The following is a 19,012-nucleotide window of genomic DNA, read 5'->3' on the forward strand; positions in this document are numbered from 1 at the left end:
GACTTCACTGAATCTACTCTTATGGACTGAAATGGCTTATTTTAATTTCACTGCACATTGTGAGAAGCTCACAGTGTGCAGTGAAATCAGACTAAGCCATTTCAGTCCAGGAGAAGACAACTGTGCAAGACTGGAGGGAAGGCTGGAAATCAGATTAAAGCCCACAATGACGTCAGGACTGGACGCTCTACCATTCATGTATATTAATAATACAATAGCCAGACATCAATTATTCTGGCAGAGGAAATGTCACCCCGTTGTCACCCGCTCATCGTCTGCGAGGTAGGTAATCCCTCTTGCTCCTACAGAAGAATAAATGGAGTCTTCACATCATCTGAGACCTTCCGAATGTCAGCGTGGTCAAGGCCGGTCACCTGACTTCTTCAAGGTGCAACACAGTGGAGCAGATCCTCAAAGAGACTAAAATACCAACTGAGGCTGCCATGGCAACCAATCACATCCTCGTGCTTGGTTTGCAAATTGGCATCCTACCGCGCCAAGCCAGAGGCGGCATTGAAGAACAAAGGGCGTGCACTGGCACTTTATGGTGAACTGATTGCGAGTCGTGCACAGTTCAGCTATCAGCAGCCTCAAGAGAAAGAGCAGAGCCTTTTTAAATCCTCATCCATGTAACAGCTTGCAAAAAATAAAACAAAGAAAAATAAAAAAGGAAAAAAGATGTTGCACCTGTGTATGTCATTAAAACTAAAAAATGGTTCAGACAGAAAAAATAAAAATAAAAAAATAAATAAAAATAAAAAATAAAAACACACACACACTTGACTCACAATACTAACCAACAAACAAACAAATAAATACACACCACACATTTTTTGAAAAGGATACAAAAAACAAAAACAAAAAAAACACAAAACAAAAAAATAAAAACAACATTGATGCAAAAAGAAGAAAATATATACAGTATCTGACAAAAGTGAGTACACTCCTCACATTTGTGTAAATATTTTCTTCTATCTTTTCACGTGACTACACAGAATAAATGACACTTGTCTACAAGTAAGGTAGTGAGTGTACAGCTTGTATAACAGTGTAAATTTGCTGTCCCCTCAAAATAACTCAACACACAGCCATTAATGTCTAAACCGCTGGCATCAAAAATAAATACACCCCGAAGTTGAAAATGTCAAAATTGGGCCCAATTAGCCATTTTACCTCCCCGATGTCATGTGACTCCATTAGTGTTACGAGGTCTCAGGTGTGAATGGGGAGCAGGTGTGTTAAATTTGGTGTTATCGCTCTCACTCTCTCATACTGGTCACTGGAAGTTCAACATGGCACCTCATGGCAAAGAACTCTCTGAGGATCTGAAAAAAAGAATTGTTGCTCTACATAAAGATGACCGAGGATATAAGAAGATTGCCAAGACCCTGAAACTGCTGCAGCACGGTGGCCAAGACCATACAGCGGTTAACAGGACAGGTTCCCCTCAGAACAGGCCTCGCCATGGTCGACCAAGAAGTTGAGTGCGCGTGCCCAGCGTCATATCCAGAGGTTGTCTTTGGGAAATAGTCGTATGAGTGCTGCCAGTATTGCTGCAGACGGTGAAGGGGTGGAGGGGTCAGCTGTCAGTGCTCAGACCATACTCCACACACTGCATCAAATTGGTCTGCATGGCTGTCGTCCCAGAAGGAAGCCTCTTCTAAAGATGATGCACAAGAAAGAGCACAAACAGTTTGCTGAAGACAAGCAGACTAAGGACATAGATTACTGGAACCATGTCCGTGGTCTGATGAGACCAAGATAAACTTATTTGGTTCAGATGGTGTGAAGCGTGTGTGGTGGCAACCAGGTGAGGAGTACAAAGACAAGTGTGTCTTGCCTACAGTCAAGCACGGTGGTGGGAGTGTCATGGTCTGGGGCTGCATGAGTGCTGCCGACACTGGGGAGCTACAGATCATTGAGGGAACCATGAATGCCAACATGTACTGTGACATACTGAAGCAGAGCATGATCCTCTCCCTGTGGAGACTGGGCTGCAGGGCAGTATTCCAACATGATAACGACCCCAAACACACCTCCAAGACAACCACTGCCTTGCTAAAGAAGGTGAGGGTAAAGGTGATGGACTGACCAAGCATGTCTCCAGACCTAAACCCTATTGATCATCTGTGGGGCATCCTCAAATGGAAGTTGGAGGAGCGCAAGGTCTCTAACATCCACCAGCTCTGTGATGTCATCATGGAGGAGGGGAAGAGGACTCCAGTGGCAACCTGTGAAGCTCTGGTGACCTCCATGCCCAAGAGGGTTAAGGCAGTGCTGGAAAATAACAGTGGTCACACAATATTGACACTTTGGGCCCAATTTGGACATTTTCACTTAGGGGTGTACTCACTTTTGTTGGCGGCGGTGTACACTCTCTACTTTACATTGTAGTAAAGCTGCATTTCTTCAGTGTTGTCACATGAAAAGACATCATCAAATATTTACAAAAATGTGAGGGGTGTACTCACTTTTGTGAGATATAGAGATATATATATATATATATAGAGATATATATATATATATATATATATATATATATATATATATATATATACATATACATATACATATACATATATATACATATATATACATATATACATACACACACACACACAAATAAAAAAAAAAAAAAAAAAAAAAAAGGACGGACAAGAGCAAACAAGCAAGCAAATGATAAAAAAAGAAGAAAAAAATAAAAAATAAAAAAAACATACAAACAAGCCAAGCTAAACGGTAAACAGGAAGGCATGGGCAGCATGGATGTACTATCTTATGGAGGAGGGGAGCCATGGCTGACATGTTTCAGGCAGCGGCAATAAAAGCAATCGCAGGCCAGCCAATCACATTTGCCATTATGGAAGGAGACTGCCTGAAACTGCTGTGAGATCTGCGCCACACGTTCTCTGTGTTAAACACCATTTCTATCACCCAGTGTGTCAGTGCAGTTCACAAGTATAACTTCTGTGTGATCTTATCCAAAAAGCTGTAAAAATGTCACTTTAAAAAAAAAAAAAAAAAAAGGGTTGAAATTCCTTAGTCACTAAAATAAATGCATTTTGTATCGGGCAAGATCACAGCAAGGGAGAGCCAGACAGGAGAGATCTGCCCAAAGGGAAAGAGATGGCATAAAAAAAATAAGATCTGGCAGAGGTTGTAACACTTCTCTACACCATCTAAAATTGAATAAAATACCTTTGACAGTATGGACACTTTTATTGTATCACTCGGTTTATAAACAGTGGAAAGGAGTCTTTTCTGAGTTTTGAATTTAGGGCTGTGAGTGACGGCTCCCGCGTGTATGCATGCGAGTGATGTCACTGCGGCGGCTCCCGCGTGTATACATGTGAGTGATGTCATTGTGGCAGCTCCCGCGTGTATACATGTGAGTGATGTCATTGTGGCAGCTCCCGCGTGCATACATGTGAGTGATGTCATTGTGGCAGCTCCCGCGTGCATACATGTGAGTGATGTCATTGTGGCAGCTCCCGCGTGTATACATGTGAGTGATGTCATTGTGGCAGCTCCCGCGTGCATACATGTGAGTGATGTCATTGTGGCAGCTCCCGCGTGCATACATGTGAGTGATGTCATTGTGGCAGCTCCCGCGTGCATACATGTGAGTGATGTCATTGTGGCAGCTCCTGCGTGTATACATGTGAGTGATGTCATTGTGGCAGCTCCTGCGTGTATACATGTGAGTGATGTCATTGTGGCAGCTCCCGCGTGCATACATGTGAGTGATGTCATTGTGGCAGCTCCCGCGTGCATACATGTGAGTGATGTCATTGTGGCAGCTCCCGCGTGCATACATGTGAGTGATGTCATTGTGGCAGCTCCCGCGTGCATACATGTGAGTGATGTCATTGTGGCAGCTCCCGCGTGTATACATGTGAGTGATGTAATTGTGGCAGCTCCCGCGTGTATACATGTGAGTGATGTCATTGTGGCAGCTCCCGCGTGTATACATGTGAGTGATGTCATTGCGGCAGCTCCTGCGTGTATACATGTGAGTGATGTCATTGCGGGGGGCTCCCACGCGCATGTGAGTGATGTCATCGCGGCTCCAGCAAGTCACAGAACCCAGAAGCAAGACGGGTGATGATGGGAGCCCCTGTAGCTTTAACGTCTCGGCGTGGGTGGGAAGGCTTAATTTTAATGCAAGTTTAATATAAATGTGCTAGTATGCAATGCATACTAGCACATAATGGCTTTACCTTGCAGGTTTCCCCAAAAAAAATTTAAAAAAATAAAGTGGCGGCCAGCGGTTTACAACTGCTTTAAATGTAGTTTATTTAAATACAAGTTGTTTAAGTACCTGAACGTGACCAGGAGTCAGCCTCTTGCTTCTCCTGTATAGCAGAGCTCAGACTGGGGGAGGGAGAAGCAGCAAGTGAAGTGCGGATATGCTAACTAGGTGCCTGTTGATAGGAGGAAAAAGCAGGGAGACAGAGATGGGCTTAATTATCTATTGCTGCTTCTTTCACTGTCCAGCTACAGGCTGGAGGTGTGTCCATGACAGCCTAGACCTGCCATTCTTAACCACACTTCCGTGGGACCCTAGGGTTCCTCCAGGAGGTCACTAGGGATTTAGAACTGCCTATCTCAACCAGGGTTACTTGGAACCCTAGAGTTCCTCCAGAGGATGCTAGGATCTCCTTCAGCATGGCTAGGGGTTCAGAACCACCTATCTCAACCAGAGTTCCATGTGCAATTTATGCCCCTCAGATGAGTTCCCACTGACACCATTGATCTTTTTGAGCTATCTGTAAGAGGGGATTCTTCCCAATGACCATCACACTAATGTATCATAAACGTTAGATTCAGCAATTAATAACGGGTTTTCTTGAGACCAGAGAGAGTTATTTCAAGGGTTCCTTATGCTGAAAAAGTTGAGGGTGGTTGGCCTAGGCCAGTGATGGTGAACCTTGGCACCCCAGATGTTTTAGAACTACATTTCCCATGATGCTCATGCACTCTGCAGTGTAGTTGAGCATCATGGGAAATGTAGTTCCAAAACATCTGGAGTGCCAAGGTTCGCCACCACTGACCTAGGCTAACAGAACAAGGGTTGCATGGCGTTTGTTGCCATCAAACTCAAGATACTTAGGACATCAAGTGGCAGAAAAGAAGTACTGCCGGGGGCACCTCTGAATTGAAGGCAAGTATTGCAGTTCTCATAGGAAGCATGCCGACATGGGGATAGAGCAGAGTGACCGAGAGATGAGCTCATCAGTCAGTGGCTTCTCCTGTCACAGGCTGGGGGAGGGATAAAACTTGTAAGAGTTGGAGTTGGAGTTCAGCAGCAGAGACAATTAAAGTGGTTCTAAAGACAGAAGGTTTTTTATCTTAATGCATTCTATGCATTAAGATAAAAAAATAAAAAAAAAATAAAAAAAACATTGTTTGCAGCAGCCCCCCTCAGCCCCCTTAATACTTGCCTGCGGTCCATCTCAATCAAGCGATCTTGCACGATAGACTGGGCTGTCTAAGACTCTCCCTCCCGATTGGCTGAAACACACAGCAGAGCGCCATTGGCTCCCGCTGTTGTCAAAGTCTGTGAGCCAATGAGGAGAGAGAGGGAGCGGAGCCAAACCGTGGCTGTGTGTCTGAATGGACACACAGAGCAGCAGCTCTGTTCGGGTGTCCCCACAGCAAGCTGCTTGCTGTGGGGGCACACGACAGGAGGGAGGGGCCAGGAGTGCCGGTGAGGGACCCGAGAAGAGGAGAATACGGGGCTGCTCTGTGCAAAACCATTACACAGAGCAGGTAAGTATAACATGTCTATTATTTTTAAATAAAAAATAGGACTTTAGTATTACTTTAAGATCCCCTGTCCTGTAAATTAGGGCTATGTTGTGTGGCAGAGCTGTATAAATGTTAGCACTGGATGGACAGAAATAGAAATCCTTTGGAAAGTAAACCAGCTCCCCCACATATGTATTTAATCTCTCTATGCAGCCATGTGCCTGGAGTACAGATTTAATTCTACTATAGAGAGCAATCAGTAGCACAGATACAGAACAGGAGCGGGCCCCCTGACAATTGTAACATAAATCTGGACTCTGACCAACAGAGAGCAAATGTGTTACTTCGTCTATTTACTGATGTGCTGAGCTAGCAAGCTTCATATTCTAGAAGTAGGATGCTTTCTATGACGACTCTGGTGTATCATCAATCATTGCTCTTCCATTAATCAGTGTACTAACCATAACCACTTCAAGATCTAAAATAACCATAATCTGTGTGACATACAGTTGTGCTCATAAGTTTACATACCCTGGAGATTTAGGCCTGATAACATGCACAGAAATTGACACAAAGAGGTTTGAATGGCTATTAAAAAAGGTAACAATCCTCACCTGTCATCACGTATAAAAGGTGTATTTGTGTAATTAGTGTGTGTGTATAAAAAGGTCAATGAGTTTCTGGACTCCTGACAGACCCTTGCATCTTTCATCCAGTGCTGCACTGACGTTTCTGGATTCTGAGTCATGGGGAAAGCAAAAGAATTGTCAAAGGATCTGCGGGAAAAGGTAGTTGAACTGTATAAAACAGGAAAGGGATATGCAAAGATATTCAAGGAATTGAGAATAGCAATCAGCAGTGTTCAAACTAATCAAGAAGTGGAAAATGAAGGGTTCTGTTGAAACCAAACCACGGTCAGGTAGACCAACTAAAATTTTAGCCACAACTGCCAGGAAAATAGTTCGGGATGCAAAGAAAAACCCAAAAATAACCTCAGGTGAAATACAGGACTCTCTGAAAACATGTGTAATAAATAGTAAAGGAAAGCACTTGAATCCACTCAAAAATCGAATTTGATTTAGAGGATAATTCCGTCAATATGACGGGCTTCCTTCTCAGGAGCACAAACATATTATAGAGGCAAACAATGAGGGAGGATGTGAGACCATAGCGGGTTCACGAATGCTCCCATCAGGACAAGAAAGCTCAAGAATATAATAAATTAAAAAATGGTAAACTTTATTAGAAAATTCACGCAAACATCATCATCATCATCATCATCATCATCATCATCATCATCATCATCATCATCATCATCATCATCATCATCATCATCATCATAGAAAGGACCCCACAGGTTTTGATGGGCCATTCACCTGTGGAGCCTCTTTTTACTGTTTAAGATGTTTGCGTGAATTTTCTAACAAACAGTCAAAAAAGAGGCTCCACAGGTGAATGGCCCATCAAAATCTGTGGGGTCCTTTCTATGACGATGATGATGTTTGTGTGAATTTTCTAATAAAGTTTACCATTTTTTAATTTATTATATTCTTGAGCTTTCTTGTCCCGATGTGAGCATTCGTGAGCCCGCTATGGTCTCACATCCTCCCTCATTGTTTGTCTCTGAAAACATGTGGTGTGACTGTTTCAAGATGCACAATAAGGAGATACTTGAAGAAAGATGGGCTGCATGGTCGAGTCACCAGAAGAAAGCCATTACTACACAAAATGTCACAAAGTATCCCACTTACAATACACCAAACAGCACAGAGACAAGCCTGAAACCTTCAGGTACAAAGTCATTTGGAGTGATGAGACCAAAATTTAGCTTTTTGGCCTCAACCATAAACACTACATTTGGATAGAAGTCAACAAGGCCTATGATGAAAGGTACACCATTCCTACTGTGAAACACGGCGGTGGATCACTGATGTTTTGGGGATGTGTGAGATACAAAGGCACAGGAAATTTGGTCAAAATTGATGGCAAGATGAATGCAGTATGTTATCAAAAAATACTGGAGGAACATTTGCATTCATCAGTCAGGAAGCTGTGCATGGGACGTACTTGGACATTCCAACATGACAATGATCCAAAACACAAGGCCAAGTTGACCTGTCATTGGCTACAGCAGAATAAAGTGAAGGTTCTGGAGGGGCCATCTCAGTCTCCTGACCTCAATATCATTGAGCCACTCCGGGGAGATCTCAAAAACATGCAGTTCATACAAGACAGCCCGAGAATTTCCAGGAACTGGAGGCTTTTTTGCCAAACGTAATGGGCAGCTTTACCACCTGAGAAGATAAAGAGCCTCATCCACAAATACCACAAAAGACTTCAACCTGTCATTGAAGTTAAAGGGGGCAATACACGGAATTAAGAACTGGGGTATGTCAACTTTTGATCAGGTTCATTTGGGTAGTTTCTGTTACCTTTATGATTTAAAAAGAGTAAACACAGTAGATAATAAATGGCGTCAGCCAAACACTGACCACGAGTGGAAGAAAAGTCTTTGTGTTATCCTTCATATTCTCTGAAAAATGGCCAAGAAATCATAAAATTCTGCCAGGGTGTGTAAACTTATTAGCACAATTGTATATATGATGCAACTATTCCTGGTGTGTGATTAATGATAACCTCCCTACGTAATACCAATACACAATATAATACAAATACCAATATAAACATAACCTGCTTTTGTTGTAATCATGGACAATGTTTTGATTATACAAAGCATTGAATACTTATAAAAGTGTAACCATTGGGTGATGGTCATCTCCAGTGGTAGGTCATGTTGGGGGTGTAGTGTTCTATGTATAGAGTGTAATAGAATTGTATTATGGTCATGTCCAGTGGTAGGTCATGTTGGAGGTGTAGTGTTCTATGTATAGGGTGTAATAGAATTGTATTTTGATCATGTCCAGGGGTGGGTCATGGTGGAGATGTAGTGTTCTATGTATAGGGTGTAATAGAATTATATTATGGTCATGTCCAGTGGTAGGTCATGGTGGAGATGTAGTGTTCTATGTATAGGGTGTAATAGAATTATATTATGGTCATGTGCAGTGGTAGGTCATGTTGGAGGTGTAGTGTTCTATGTATAGGGTGTAATAGAATTATATTATGGTCATGTCCAGTGGTAGGTCATGTTGGGGGTGTAGTGTTCTACAGAGAGAGTGTAATTGAATTGTATTATGGTCATGTCCAGAGGTCGGTCATGATGCAAGTATAGCATTTTCTATATGTGTTTTGCTGTTCTGCAGTGGTCAAGTGATATCAGAGGTAGAGTATATTATAAAATAATGTGGAACAAAAACCAAGAACTACATTATAGGTAATCAAAGCTAGTTCTGTTAGTTAAATCAAATGAATACCATCAATCAACTGAGCCAACCATATTGTGTCTGTAGCATCTCGGGGAAAGAAAGGAGCGTAGCACTCCATTATGATCGAATTATTCCTTGTGTTTACACAATAGGAAGTCACACTTCCCCCAAGACGTTTAACACCAGCTGATATTTTGCAATGAAGCCAATTGATCAGCAAGCGGGGTCCAGGACCTAATGTAGCGTTCAGCTCATACAATAAACCACCACGTGAAGCACAGAAATGCGACTTGTGGGAAGAGATTGCAGCCAGATCAATGGCTTGAGAATTAGCACTGCAAGAAAAAGATCTACAAGGGAAGGTTCTGGAGCCGGTTAGCAGAGGGACGTGAGAGGGCTGACGGCTCTCTAGTAGAGAAAATACATTTCAGCACGTTTTTGTTTTTTTCGGCACGTTTTCCTAAACACAGGACGGGGCTAAGCATTTGGAAGCTCAGCCATGACGTTCCAAGATCTCCTGAATGGAGAGGTTTCTCCTTTTGTGTCTGGGAAGGGAGGGACAGGCTACAGGCAAACGATAGGCACAGACAGTGAGCATCTTGAGCTACTGTGTGAAAAAGGGAGCCGGTGGGGTGGAGCGCGGTGGGCAACCGGCATAGCAAAATCTGTCTGCTGAGGGGGTCAGGCCGCCATTGGACAAACTGCTTCCTGAAAGATCCAAAACAGACCATGGTGGAGTGAAATTGTGCTCAATGAACCTGGCACACACTTTACCCCATAAAGGGGGAAACACTATTTAGACCAGGGGTCTCAAACTGGCAGCCCTTCAGCTGTTGCGAAACTACAAGTCCCATGAGACATTGCTAGGCTGACGGTTACAAGCATGACTCCCACAGGCAGAGACATGATGGGACTTTTAGTTTCGCAACAGCTAGAGGACCACCAGTTTGAGACCCCTGCTTTAGACCATAAAGACTACATTGTTCGGGTGCAAGACATGCTTTTACCTTTATGCCTAAGAAGGCAAAACCATTCAACATTGGTGGCCAGACCAACGTGATGGTTGGCATTTACTAGAGTTTCTATACTTTGAGGAACCTTAAAGCGATTGTAAAGGCTTGTTTCTTTTAAATAACAAACACGTTATACTTACCTCCTCTGTGCAGTTGGTTTTGCACAGAGCAGCCCAGATCCTCCTCTTCTCGGGTCCCTCTTTGCTGCTCCTGGCCCTTCCCTCCTTTGAGTGCCCCTCAGCCGGCAGCTTGTTAAAAGGGGCACTCAAGCCGAGTCAGAGCTCTGTGTATACATTCAGACACGGAGCCCTGACCTGGCCCCAACCCCTCTCTCCCCTGATTGGCTGACTGACTTTGATTGACAGCAGTGGGAGCCAATGGCACCGCTGCTGTGTCTCAGCCAATCAGGAGGAGTGTCCTGGATGGCTGAGGGGGATCGTGGACATCGCTGGAGAGAGGAGCTCACTTAGGTGATAAGGGGGGTGCTGGGGGGGCTACTACACACAGAAGGTTTTTTTTATCTTAATGCATTTGACAGACCCCCGGCTTTATGGCACCGGTTCCCAGACCCGTCCATGCTGCGACTTGCAGTGCCGCTGCACTCTAACCAGAACATTAAAAGCGGAACTTCAGTAATTTTTTCATCTTTCCATCAAATCTTCTGCCCTTGTTGTTGTTTTAACTTTGGATAGTAAAACTTTTTTTTTTCTGCCAGTAAATCCCTTATACAGCCCACTTCCTATTTGTCTGGTCATTAGCCTAGGCTTATGACATCATGCACAGCTGTCTTGCTCACTCTCGTGGTAGTTTGCCGGGAAGGGGGGGGGGGAGGGGATAAGTCATAAGAGGGTCAATAAGAGCTGCAGAGCTGGAGGTGTGCCTCTTTAAATCCAGAAAGTTGACAGGCAGCTGCCCACAGTTAAAATGGCTGCAGCCAGACTCAGTGGAGGGAGATTTCTGCAGCATATTTGGCAAGTACAGAATCACAGTATATATAAAAATATTATGCAAAGTGGTTGGAGGGAAGCTTCAGAATGGCAAAGATGTTTTTATTACAAATTATGTGAGCAGACTGCAGTTCCTCTTTAAACCTTGCTGAGTGCATTATTCATGCAGCCTGCTTCTCATGATACAATCCCAGACACACAGGAGCCAATTATTTTACATTGGCGTGTAGGTGGATGTTTGTCTGCTGCCAAAGCCGCCCATCGCACAATGCCCCCTCAAACACAAAAAGAAAAAAAAAAGAGAACAGAAAAGAAAAGAAAAGCAGCTACTTAATCCATCAAATAATACACCAATCTGCTCTCAGCACAGCAAGCCTTCGAACCCGCAAACCCCACCGATACAACCCCCGATCACATAATCAAACACACCCGTCACATATCGCCACATCCTCAGCGACAGACTTTTACATAAAACACAAAGCCTTGGGGCCTATAGGGACAGCCTGCAGTAAGATGACCAGGATCACCGCGCTGCAAGACGTCATCACAAGGAAATAATAAGGCAATGCATGCAGGTTACTCCATAAACAAAGACAGCCAACAGCATGCAACCGAATATCTGTATAGCCTAGAGGGGTTCAAGGATCACACCTGAGATTGCTGGCCTGTAAAATAAATCCAAATAAGAATATTTATAATATGGTCAGTAAGCATTATGGATGGAAAAATACAGGGACGATCGGTCACTAGCGCCCGATCAGTGATAGCATGTCTTACAGGCTAGAATTTATTGGAAATTGACAATTCTCATATGAAATGTCACCACGGGGTGCCCTAATTTTTTTTTTCTTATAATATCTGCGGTATCTGTTTTAGTTTTATGCCGCGTACGCACAACCCGACAATTCGATCGTGTGTGGGCTCCATAGGACCTTTGCTGTCCAAAAATCTCACGGACTTTAGGAACAGAACATGTTTCAAATTTTTCAGCCGGAACTCCGAGTTCCTATCGAGAAATCCGCTCGTGTGTATGCTAGTTTGATGGACAAAAAACAAAAACGCTAGGGCAGCTATTGGCTACTGGCTATGAATTTCCTTATTCTAGTCCAGTCGTACGTCATCACGTTCGAATCTGTCGGACTTTGGTGTGATTGTGTGTGGCCAAGTCCGTTCATTTGGAAAGTCCGTTGGACCTAGTCCATCCAAAAGTCCGGTCTTGTGTACGCGGCATTAGGTTCTGTTCACACCTAGGCGTTTCTTGGGCGTTTTTCTGCTGTAAGCCTCAGTTCTAAAAAAAAAAAAAAAAAAAAAAAAAAAAAAAAAAAAATGCGCAACAAGACAAATCCCATTTCAATGGCCCCTGTCGCCTGAACCAAAATGCCCGTCGTTCCAAAAAGTACATGAGCTTCTTTTTTGACAGATTTCAGGCGTTTTCTGCCTTTTACATTGGTGGCTTTTTGACCTGTACAAAATCGCGGCAAAAATCACGTGACTTTCTGCCTGAAACTGATACGCATTAAGTATGAATACAGCCTTGTGATTAAATATGTTAAAAAGAAAATATATAATATATGGAGATAGATAGATTTATTATATGTAATCACTTCAAAATTATTCCAGGTATGGAAAATATAAAATAAAATGGGGTAACCCATGGTAACAAAATGATAAAATCTGAAACTATATTTTAATTTTAGAATAATATATATATATTATATATATTTTATAATGCTGTATATCATAGTGATATCATTTAAAAGTAGACTAATAAAAATAGGATTTAAAAAAAATAAAATAAAGTCCTGAAACAACACCAAGAAGGATTTGATGCTATTGGATTGCTCTTCCCCTCTGTAGGGTCCCCCATTTCTGGGTACTAGCTTGTTGGGTCACCCCTAGTGTTGGTACATATGACAACACAGCAGTTTCTACTCCACAGAAGCCCCATGTCGGTCCTGATCTGCACCCACTAACTGTGTGCCCCAGTGCTGTAGAGATGGAAACATACAATGGCCACCTCTTAGGTGTAGTGTACCCCCTTATCTCTATGTAATGCACATAAAGGATCCCCATTACCACAGTATTCTCAGTACTGCACACCATTATACTGAACATATGGTGCCCCCATTAGTGCCATGTAACCCAGTATCCAGACACTGCAGATGGTATGGCAGTATTGAGCGTACCCCCACTTAGGACAGGGAAACCTCAGACTGATATAGTAGAGGAAGGCCTCACATTCCCCATGATTCAGAGAATACTCAAGTATGTATATGTCAATATGGCTCATCAAGGTGGTACTTTTGCCAGTAACATGCTCACCCCAAGCATGGTGGACGAGGCTGGTACATGGGTTTTGTCTAGGTACACTAGATGATGCCCTAGTTCTGGAAGGTACTCAATAAATAGGTACAGTAGATTATAAAACCTCAGTACTGAAAGGTACTCACACATACTAGGTATACTAGATCATGATATCTCAGTACTGCCAGGTACTCATACAGTAGGTGGCACCCTAGCATAGACAGTATGGCCAGTAGTGCCAGGTGCTCACATTTAGCCAATGTTGGTGGTACCCCACTATTATCAGTGCACAGCTAGGTACTCACACGTAGTAACAGAAGGTAGTACCCCAGTATTGTCAGGTACTCCGACATAGTAGATGAAGACAGTGCTCCAGTACTATGATTGTACCCTAGGTACTCTCACATTAGGTATGGTAGATAAAAGTGGCAATCCAATACGATCACTGTGCCCTAGGTACTTACATGTAGGCATGGTAGATGATGATCGCATCCCAGTACAATGAGTTTATGCCAGTACTAGGTGTACCCCCACCCCCAGTGCACACAGAATGAAGGAGGTGCTCCAGTACTCGCACATAGGCATGGTAGATGACAGTGGTATTCCAGTATTAGGGTTGTAGGTAGTCACATATAGGCATGGCAGATGAAGATGGTACACCGGTTATATCAGTGTCCCTGTCCCCCCCAGTACTCACAAATAGACATAGTTAGATGGTACCTCATTACTTGAAATCCCCCCCCTCCCTTTCTCATACATAGGCATGGTAGATGAAGGTGTTATCCTAGTATTAAGAGTGCCTCCCACAGTACCCACACAGACATGGCAGAGGGTACCTCCAGTATTAGGATGCTTGGTAGATGGTACCCCACATGCATAGGCATGGTAGATGAAGATTGTATCCTGGTACTCGCACATATTAAATGGTGGTACTGCTGTAATGGGAGCAGACCTCAGGTATGGTAGGTGAAGATGGTACCCCAATATTGGAAGTACCTCCAGGTACGGAAGATTAAGGTAGTACCCCAGTATTAGGAGTAGCCCCCTGGCATGGTAGATAGTGGTACCCCAGTGTTGATACTCACATATAGACACAGTTCATGAAGGTGGTACCCGAGCATTCGTAGTGCTCACACATACAGTAGGTATGGTAGATGGTGGTACCCCAGTATTAATACAAAAACACAGACATGGTTAATGAAGGTGGTACCCTAGTTTTGGGAGTATCCCTCAGGTATGGTAAATTAAAGTGGCATCCCAGTGTACGTACTCAGACATAGGTATGGCATGGTAGGGGAAGGTGGTACCCCAGTAATAGGAGTGGTCCCCAGGTATGATAGGTTACGGTGGTTCCCCAATAGGAGTACTCGCACATAGGCATGGAAGAGGACGGTGGTACCACTGTAGTTGTAGTAATGCCCCAGTATTAGCAGTTCTCACACATAGGCATCATGGTAGATGAAGGTGGTACCCCAGTATTAGTATTGATACCCCAATATCTGTAGTACACACATTAAGCATGGTATATGAAGGTGGTACCCCAGTATTATCGGTGTACCCCAATATTAGCAGTACGCATACATTAGCATGGTAGATTAAGGTAGTACCCCAGTGAACAAAATTATAAATACTCATATGAAGGTGTGAATTAAATAAAAATAAAATTTTAGCTGTTGTACACAAAGTGCTAATCACTTGAACTCATACAATAAAATGACAGCACTTACAATAGTGCAAAATTATCAAATATAAATCATCAAAATGTGAAAAGACAACTCATCAAAAATATTGCAAAAACGTCCCAATAAAAGTTCTATTGTGCTCCAATCCTCTGAGAAGTGATAAAGAGCTCCAAACTGTCACTCCCCCATATCCTCCCCCCCCCCCCCCCCACCCCGTGTGTCCCCACTCACCAGATATAATGGACCCCTAGCTTTTCTGTCTAAGGCCCCACACACACTATTAGATTTTCTGCAGATTTGTGTCTTCAGATTTACCAAAACCATATAAGAGGTCAAACCTTAAGGCCTCATGTACACTGCGGGTGGTAAATTGACTTTTAGGAGCAGTTGGGCATTTTTTTCAGCTGCCTCTCCTCTATGTTATCTTATCTGTCCATGTACACAGGGTCATTTATAGTCCTTTCTAGGCAGTTGAGTTTAGAGGTTTTTTTGGTACGCAAAAAAATGGGTTCAGAAGCTGAGCTTAGAGGCATTTCAAACGCTTCTAGACGCGGTACCTCGCGTTTAGCCGCGTTTCCTTTACAGGTGTTTTTCATTTTTGGCTATTCCCCCCCACCCCCAAACCTTTTTTCAACGCTTCTAAACGCAAACGCAGCAAAACTCTGATAAACACGACATGTAAACACGGCAAAACGGACGTTTAAGCGTGAGTTACTGTCAAGTTCAATCGTTCAGGAGAGGTTGTAAAAACATCCCGTGTACATGAAGCCTTAAGCCCCATACACACTATCAGATTTTCTGCTGATTTTTGTCTTCAGAATATGAGGTCAAACCTTAAGAGTTTCAATGTGTATGCAATCAGGCAGGTCCTTCACTACATGGTTTTGGTAAATCTGATGACAAAAACCTGCAGAAAATCTAAGTGTGTATGGGGGCTAAGTGTCATGTATGCTGAAATATGACGAGGAATGACGGCTCAAAGAAGGGCCAATGGAGAACCCACCCAGCGTGGTCATCAAAGGTTGAGATGTTCACCAAAATGAAAAGAAGGAATGAATAGTGAAGTTCTGTATAATTGCACAAAAAAGGTCTGTACTCATCAGACATCCATGTGTAATAAGCATGTATGCAATGTAGCACCTGTAGTACTCACACATAGGTATGGTGGATGAAGGTGGTACCCTAGTATTAGGGATGGACCCCAGTATTAGTGGTACATACACACAGGCACTGAAGAATAAGGTGGTACCCCAGTATTAGGGGTGTACCCCAGTATCAATACACACAGGTATAGTAGATGAAAGCAGTGCCCCAGTATTAGGAGTGTACCCCTCAACAAGTAGTACTCACATATAGGCATGGTAGATGAAGGTGGTACCCCAGTATTTGCAGTACTCACACATAGGCATGGTACATAAAGGTGGCACCCCAGTATTAGGAGTGTATCCCAGGTACTCAAACATTGGCATGGTAGATGAAGGAAGTACTACCGTATTAGGGATGTAGCCCAGTATTATGAGTACCCCCAAGTATGGTAGATGAAGATGGTACCCCAGTATGAGTACTCACAAATAGGCATGGTAGATGAAGATGGTACCTCAGTATTTGTAGTACTCACACATCAGTATGATGGATGAAGGTGGTACCCCAGTACTAGCGGTACTTACACATAAGCATTGTAGATTAAGGTGGTACACCAGTATTACTAGTGGTACCCCAGTATTACTAGTGGTACCCACACATAGGCATGGTAGATGAAGACGGTACCCCAGTATTAGTGGTGTACCCCAGTATTAGCAGTACTCACACATAGGCATGGTGCATGAAGGTGGTACCCCAGTATTAGGGGTGTACCCCAGGTACTCAAACGTTGACATGGTAAATGAAGGAACTCTACCGTATTAGAGATGTACCCCAGTATAAGGAGTACCCCCAGGTATGGTAGATGCTAGTGGTACCTCAGTAGGAGTACTCACAAATAGGCATGGTAGATGAAGATGGTACCTCAGTATCTGTAGTACTCATACATCGGTATGGTGGATGAAGGTGGTACCCCAGTATTAGTGGTACTTACACATAGACATTGTAGATTGGGGTGGTACACCAGTATTAGCGGAACCCACACATAGGCATGGTAGATGAAGGTGGTACCCCATTATGAGTACTCACAAAAAGTCATGGCAGATGAAGGTGGTACCCCAGTATTAGGAGCACCCCCAGGTATGGTAGATGAAGGTGGTACCCCAGTATGAGTACTCACAAATAGGCATGGTAGATGAAGGTGGTACCCCAGTATTCAGTGCACCCCCAGGTATAGAAGATGAAGGTAGTACCCCAGTATGAGTACTCACAAATAGGCATGGTAGATGAAGGTGGTACCCCAGTATTCAGTGCACCCCCAGTTATGGTAGATGATGATGATGGTACCCCAGTGTTAGGGGTATACCCTAGCATTAGCGGTACTTACACACAGGCATGGTAGATGAATGTGGTACCCTGGTATTAGGAAAAACCCCAGGCATTGTAGATGAAGGTGGTGTGTCCCAGCTACTCATACATGGGCAAGGTAGATGAAGGTGGTACCCCAATATTAGGGGTGTACCCCAGGTAGGCTAGGTGAAGGTGGTACCCCAGTATTAGGGGTGTACCTCAGGTATGGTAGATGAAGGTAGTACCCCAATATTAGGTACTCACACATAGGCATGGGAGATGAAGGTGGTACCCCGGTATTAGGGGGTGAACCCCAGGTATGGTAGATGGCACCCAAATGTACCTCAGGTACTCACACATAGGCATGGTAGATGAAAGTGGTACCCCAGTATTATGGGGTGTACCCCAATATTAGGTACTCACACATTACTATCACACAGTATTAGGCGGTGTACCCCAGGTATGGTAGATGAAGGTGGTACCCCAGTATTAGGGGTGTACCCCAGGCATGGTAGATGGTACCCCAGTGTTAGGGGTGTACCCCAGGCATGGTAGATGGTGGTACCCCGGTATTATGGGGTGTACCCCAGGTATGGTAGTTGGTGGTACCCCAGTATTAGGGGTGTACCCCAGGCATGGTAGATGGTGGTACCCCAGTATTAGGGGTGTACCCCAGGCCTGGTAGATGGTGGTACCCCAGTATTAGGGGTGTACCCCAGGCATGGTGGATGGTGGTACCCCGGTATTAGGGGGGTGTACCCCAGGTACTCACACATAGGCATGGTAGATGAAGGTCCACCCTCGGGGTCTCTCCAGCACATTGTAGAGGAAATTCTGCAGTTTGCGGTAGAAGGCGTTCCTCTTGGGGGGTTTCCCGGTGCCATGGACGGTAGATCGGGGTTTGCTGCTGAGGATGCTGCTCCTCTTGCCGGTGTGATCGGATCCGTCGATGAGCAGAGCCCCGTCCCGGCTACATTCCGGGGGCCCCCCCGGGTCCAGCCCTACAAAGCCCACCTTCAGCTTCTTCTCCCCGGGGGGTCCGGGGTACACCCCCCCATTGCGGGATTTCTGCACCATCACCGGAGATCCGCCCGCTGGGGTGTCCGGACACACGATGAGAGGGCTCCGGGGGGGCTCATGGCACCGACTACGGGGGGCGATCAATGCAGCGGCTCAATGATCGCCGAATCTCTGCATTCCCTCCCAGGCTCCGCCCACGCACAGACCCAGGACACGCCCACTGTCCCTTTAACTCTTCGCTGCTCCCCCATTGGCTGCTCATACAATGTATCCTGTCAGCTTCCTCCGGAGGATACAATGTATGTGTGTCACTATACAATCCCATTGTACGATCATCTCATACACCCAATCCAATGATGCTACACCCATCCATCGCAGGCCTTATTCCCAACAGCTCGATTGTAAAATCTATTGATTGAGTGAAGGATTTTTCAATCGATAACGATCAATTTTGTGAAAATTATATTCAAATGTTTACAATATTTGCACCAATCGATGGCGTTTGCCAGAATGCCTGATTTCCCATGTATTTCCAGAAT

The 19,012-nt window shown here is 44.2% G+C and overlaps 1 protein-coding gene across 6 annotated transcripts in view; it reads right to left on the minus strand.

Moving 5' to 3' along the window:
* KCNQ2 (potassium voltage-gated channel subfamily Q member 2) overlaps nt 1-18,661 on the minus strand; it is a 113,479-nt gene extending 94,818 nt beyond the window's left edge. For all 6 annotated transcript variants that reach the window (XR_013263606.1, XM_077460359.1, XM_077460356.1 and 3 more), the window contains exon 1: nt 18,226-18,661. Coding sequence is in view for 5 of the 6 variants with exons in the window: in XM_077460359.1 (XP_077316485.1) it covers nt 18,226-18,530 (305 nt within the window). In the remaining variant the exon portion in view is untranslated. The remainder of the gene's footprint in view (nt 1-18,225) is intronic.
* Nucleotides 18,662-19,012: the final 351 nt, after the last annotated feature.

The sequence above is a fragment of the Lithobates pipiens genome, unplaced genomic scaffold (genome assembly GCF_037356315.1).
Source record: "Lithobates pipiens isolate NorthernLeopardFrog02 unplaced genomic scaffold, aLitPip1_a1.2 Scaffold_28, whole genome shotgun sequence".
Lineage (NCBI taxonomy): Eukaryota > Metazoa > Chordata > Amphibia > Anura > Ranidae > Lithobates > Lithobates pipiens.